Genomic DNA, 5,908 nt, shown 5'->3' on the forward strand with positions numbered 1-5,908 from the left:
TCCATACACCTGTCCACAGACCTGTCCTGTAAGACTCTCCAGAGAACAACTTACACGTTCCACGAGCACAAACACACCTGATAAGATTACAAAAAAATAAATAAATAAAAAAAAAGGCAGCCACAGATGTACACACACACACACACATGTGCACACAATCACACGTACACACACCCACACACAGTGTGGTACTTACAGTTTTCTGTCTGGAAGTCTGGAACAAACTGCTCGTCATTGTCGGGAACTTGAGCTAAAGACAAAAGCAGAAAAAAACAGGAGCTGAGTTTTTGCCTCTAATGTTGACGGACAGCACAGCTTTGATCTGGGTCCAGTTCTGTCTGCGGGCAAACCGGGTCACTGAAGCTTAGTTCAGGTTTTTTTTTTTTTTTTTTAGATCGGACTACTTAAGTACTGTTTGCCTTTCATGTCACCTCATTTTTATTATTGTTTTTCTTTTTTGTCTTGATATTTCTTGATGTAATTTTTATGCGATTTGAGCTTTTTTTAAATTCTTTCCTATAATGTTTTTACACAAACAGATAATTCACTTATTGACTGAAGAATACAATCMTAAAATCATCTCATGTTTATTTTCAGGTGTTTTGCTGTTAGTGTGAATGTAATTTAAAATATACGCTTCAATCAGGCCCCAAAAATAAAAATCATTCATGATTTTAAACGTATTTTTTCAAGAGCTGTTGAGTTTTTAAAGCAAATACGGAACATTTCCTGAACACTACTGATTTAAACAAATATAATCTTAAATTTGCACGTTTTTAACACATAACCTTCACGTCCTTCGCAAAGTTTTTCCACATTTACTTCATAACATTTTCTAACTAAACCCCGCCTGACCAAGAGATTTTCCTCTGGTTGGCCGTCTGCTTCCTAAATCCACTTCCTGAGGTCGCGTTGCCCATTGACTGCTCCGCAGCCTCGGCTCTCGCTCTTCGCCAGCAGCCAATCACCCATTGTTAACTGCATCTAATTGGCTTCTTCCCTACTGCTGAATCCACCTGTACCTGCAGAGTTAGGTCTGTTCCAAAGCTCGCAGAGCTTCACCTGGGCTTCAAACGCCGCTGCACACGGGGCTAATGCTAAAATAATGAAGCCTGAGCCACTTCGGCTCCAATTAGGCATGCACATATTTATGTCTCCAACATATTTACACTCTGGGACAATTCGCTGCATCCGTCATGTTTGGGAAAAAATAATAATAAAAGTAGATTTAAACATGTCATTAGCACATCTATTTATACACGCAATGAGGTGACTCCTCATTATCACAAGTTGGGTAACTTGTCTTTACATGTCTAGAGATCGTCCAGTTTTTTTTTAAAAAAAGGACTATTTTCTACTTTTATCACTCTCAATGTGGTCAGGGGGTCTTCTCCTCCCACCAGAGGTGTGAATTGAGGAGAAAAAAACAATTAACAGATCAAGAAAAGGAAATCGCTCCGTTTTTTCTAAAAATGTCAAGTGGGTGAGAAAATCAGCCGAGACAAAGAAATGTTTCACCGAAAAATCAGATTTAATTAAAACTATCAGCAGATATGGATTTAGAGTTTTAAGAATAATGATTGTTCTTCTGTTTTAATTTAATCCTGCCTTTTAAAAATAATACCAAAAATAAAAATTAAAGAACACAACGTTTAAATTTGACATAAAATGCTCAATTTAGCAGCCAATTTTCAAGAATTAAAACAAAAACTCCTGTTCTTCAAACAACAGCAGCTCTTTACAATAATTTCGTGATTAGGGGGGAAAAACGCCAGGAAGCCAAAGGCAGAGCAGCAGCGTCTCAGTGACTAAAGGAAGTGGAGGATGGATGAATCACCAGCCTCTGAACGAGCAGCTGATCTCTGCCACCAACTCCTGCAGAGAACAGCAGAGCTGGAGGTCTGCCACCATTCACAAAACAGGGGAAAAAATGGAGAATAACACAGAAAAGACGAAGGGAGAAAAGAAGTAATAAAAAAAGTTTTCATTTCTTAAAGTGCAACACTGGAGGAGATTTTCTCATTTTCTGCACTCAAATTTCAAAGAAACAAATAACAGAGAAAAAAATCTTATTTTTTTATTTGTAAGGAACTAGTTCTAAATGTACGAGTAAGTTTTGTTTTTAAAAAGAGCACTTAAAGGGAAACGAGAGGTAAAAAACGTGTTTTTCCTGCACTTTGGGTCAGAGCTTCGCCGTCATTTGACAAAACCTTCAACCAGACGGAAATGCAGTCTGTCACTCATAATTCCTCCTCTTCTTCCAATTACCTGAACTAATAAATCTTAGAAATGGGAAGGTATTCCTTTTCATCCTAATGGACAGGAAGTCATTCATTAAATCCACAATTTGAAACCGTACATCATCACATTGATCCAGGACAGGCAGAACTGGGAGACCTCTTACCAGCTGCCGTCTCCTCACTTTGRGTCCTGAAATATTAAAAACGCGCCTTTTTTTTCCTTCCCTTTTCGCACACCCTGTGGTGAGCAGCATGACACCTAATTCCACCTCAGCTATTCCTCATATCTGTTTCAAATAATTCTTCCCCTTTTTTTCCTCAAAGCGAGCRCTTTTGGACGAGTTAAAGAAAAGACGGAGTTCATAAATGATTGAGTTTCTTTTGGCTGTGAGGAGCGGTGCTAACTAAAATCCTCCCATCACGACTCAAACGCTTCAAAATGTTTTAAAATAAGCTCAATTACACTTTAGAAATATACTTTACTAATAAAATTACAGCTTTAAATAATCAAATTGTTCTAAATACTGATTTTTTTTGAGGAGAAGGGTGCGAATATTAATAAAAACGTAAAAAGGTTGTAAAGTAACAATTCATTTGTTTCAGTTTATCACTATGTTGTAAACACTGTAGCACTAAATTATCATTTAAACACTTTTAAGCATTTAAATTGCTTTAAAAGATCATGAATTCAAAAGTTGCAAGAATTTAAAAACGATATTTAACATAAAATAGATGAGATAGAAGCAAAAAAATGCAGCAGTTTGATCAACTTTTAAGATTTTAAAACTAGAGAACATGTTTAAAATAAATTTGAACTTATTTTTACACTTTTTTTCTAYAGCAGGTCCGACTAAAAGTTCTACTTTTCACAATAAAACTCATAAATGATACATTTTTTTAAAGCAAATCTAAGTTTCTGAGTCAGGAGCAAAATAAAAAGCGAAGCGATAAACTATGATTCCAACATGCACACACACATTTACACACATAAAAAAAGCTCAAAGTAGAACAAGTTTTGTTTTCACCACTAACCAAAAGTTCGGTGCTGCAGACAGGATGGAAAGAGGACGCTCGCACTTAAATCCTGAAGCATCCCGTCTCAGTCAGACCACAAAAATCAAGTCTTGCCATTAGAGAAAAAAAATGAAAAAAAAAATCTGAGAAATGGATAGATATGTAAATAAAAAAACAAAAAAAGTGTTTTAAAAGTTGCACCAAAAAAAGGGGGTAAAAAATTATAGATCCATTTTTTTTCTTTTTGTGCAGCCAGCAAATGAAATTGAAGCAGACAAGGTAAAGTAACGCTGTAAAAGATGAAGAGACGAGTGGTAAGAAGAGGGAGTAATGCAAGAGGAGGAGGAGGAGGAGGGCAGATGAGGAGGGGGGGGGGGTGAGAGAGGAAGAAAGAGTTGGTGGGCTGCAGCAGGGCGGCGGGCTGGCGTGCAGCACGGTGAGCTGCTGCCAAACGCAGGAGAGGCAGTGAGCGTCGGAGAGCCTTCTCCTGGTAATTTGTGATGACACTCTGAGGGTAGAGCCTCCTCGGTCTCCCTCAAGACCCCTCGCTCACAGTCTCTAATGTATGCATGACACACAAGGTGCCTCTTCCACACAGGCTTTTAATTGGACTGCAGCACGAGGCATGGAACTCCAGGCAGCGTTTTTTACCCCCCACCCTCCTCACAACCTCTCCACTTTTTACCCATTTCTTTCTTTTATTTTTGCATGAGATTTGAAACACCCACCTTCTGCCAGCCAAGCCTCCTGCAGCTGACTGAGGTCCTGGAAGAGCTCTAAAGTTGGTGGGGGGGACACACACAAAACAAGCACAGGTTCAAAAACACAATCAAAGCTCAGGAGGAGCATCACAACCAAGTGACTTGATTCCAGGTCCAGACATGCTGCTGCAGCTCTGTGTGTGCAGCTAATAACAAGTCAATGTGTGTGTCTGACCACTGACAGGCTTGTAAGGCTCATCACAGGCTCTAATTGAGATTCTGTAGTTAGCAGCACAGGTGGCCGCCGGCCAATTGAATTTTGCTAAATGTTTAGAAGCCGTGAAATTAACTCCTGCCTCTGTCCTCGGCCTACCTTCAGTGTCCAGAGCCAGGTCGGACTTAATGAGTTTTCTCTTTCTGACGTTTGCTGGGCTCTCGTAGCCGGGGGTCTTTTCCTGCAGGACCTGGAATTAAGAAGACAAAAAGTATATTTTATGTTATTGGGTTCAGCACATGTGCAACTTAAAAAAAATGTAAGAAAGTCTGAAGCTTAGTTTAATTCCTGCAAAGGACTCTGTGCTTTGAGACATGATGTTTGTGTCTCTGCAGCAGCAGAGGAAAAACAAAACAAACAAAAACAACAGATTTTCATAATTAAACACTTCTAAAGATGTAGAAATCTTAAAGCAGTGTGTATAATCCTGGATTTAATGCAGAAAACAAACATTAATGACTGTTTTCAACTCTTATTTCTGGTTCAACTTGTTTCCAAGGTGCAGATTACTCACTCTGGAGTTACAGTGAGGCACTTGCTGGTCGTGATGTCCATCCATGTTTCCCCCCGCGGCTCCGGTCAGAGCTGAGTCCCAGGCTGTCCTGATCAAAGCTTCAGTAAAGAAAAGAAAGAGGAAGTGAACTGAACGAGTTTTACTCTTTAAGACAATGTTCAGCTGTTGGACAGGATGAAATTGTCCCTCGTGCTCAGAAAGACGCGTCAACGACGCGCGCGGCGCACCGACGAGCTTCGCTGGCCTCTCACTAAACTTCAGCAGCGGAACAACAACTGACTTACCGCCTCCGAGCCGTCTTTTCGTCCGCTCTGGGAGAGCCACGGTGCGGCTGCACGATCCGCTCAGCCCCCGGCCGYTGCCCCGCGCCTCTTCCCGCTCGGCGCGCAGCTCCGGAGCGGCTTGGCAGCGCCTCCCGGGGCCTCCCATGGAAACAAGCGGCGCTCCGCTTCCTATTGGCTGTCAAAGCTTTTCACTGGATCAGACTGCTGGCAGTCAGTCAGGGCTGCAGGCAGGTGGTGTTCTGCCACAGCTTTGTCACGAAGCTGCTTTCCCCCTCTTTTTTACTGTAAGTGTTTTGACTTATTTTTATTGACCAAACTTTGCACCAAAGTTCAGTTTTTGTGTTTGGATTAATTCTAAACTGCTACACCTCCCTTCCCCTCGCATTCATTTTTCTTCAGGCAGTGGCGGACCTAGGGATTTTTTTCTCGGGTGTCAAAAGTGGGGCCCAGAAGCGGGGGCTGAGTTTGCAGGTAATTTCGTAGTTTCAAGTTATACACAAATTACATAATACAACTTACTATTATTTCATTCCTATATTTTTATACTTAACRTCATTTCTGAAATAAAAGGGTGTATGGTGGTGGTGTGGTGGTATTATGTTTTAACGACATTCCTTCATCAAAAACATACCCAGAGTGTCACTTTGACCCTTTCCTGCATGTTTGAGAAATCCTTGCATCTCCAGCCAAGTAGAGCTGCCTAAATGCTCGCTGGTACAAAGCTCCGCCTATTTACACAAAGCTCCTCCCTGGAGCTCAGTCTGCAGCTGAGCTCCCGCCCCACAGAGCACCCCTCCCCCCACACGGCTCCACCAGATAGATTTTATTGCAAAACTTATCTTAAAAACAATGGATGTTCATGATTTTATTGCAAAACTTAT

General features: G+C 41.0%; 1 protein-coding gene across 8 annotated transcripts in view; it reads right to left on the reverse strand.

Annotated features, from left to right (window-relative positions):
* etv1 (ETS variant transcription factor 1) overlaps nucleotides 1–5,908 on the reverse strand; it is a 25,785-nt gene that overhangs the window by 16,536 nt on the left and 3,341 nt on the right. For 2 of the 8 annotated variants that reach the window (XM_014019009.1, XM_014019006.1), the window contains exons 1-5: nucleotides 5,028–5,438; nucleotides 4,744–4,844; nucleotides 4,329–4,419; nucleotides 3,983–4,030; nucleotides 197–250 (exon numbers count right to left, since the gene is read on the reverse strand). In XM_014019009.1, coding sequence (XP_013874463.1) covers nucleotides 197–250; nucleotides 3,983–4,030; nucleotides 4,329–4,419; nucleotides 4,744–4,844; nucleotides 5,028–5,172 — 439 coding nt within the window. In that variant the 5' untranslated portion in view covers nucleotides 5,173–5,438. Of the gene's footprint in view, nucleotides 1–196; nucleotides 251–3,272; nucleotides 3,785–3,982; nucleotides 4,031–4,328; nucleotides 4,420–4,743; nucleotides 4,845–5,027; nucleotides 5,440–5,908 lie in introns of those variants that run through there. The other 6 variants (XM_014019007.1, XM_014019008.1, XM_014019011.1 and 3 more) reach the window with 6 other exon arrangements.

Source organism: Austrofundulus limnaeus, unplaced genomic scaffold (assembly GCF_001266775.1).
Source record: "Austrofundulus limnaeus strain Quisiro unplaced genomic scaffold, Austrofundulus_limnaeus-1.0 Scaffold207, whole genome shotgun sequence".
Taxonomy (NCBI): Eukaryota; Metazoa; Chordata; class Actinopteri; order Cyprinodontiformes; family Rivulidae; genus Austrofundulus; species Austrofundulus limnaeus.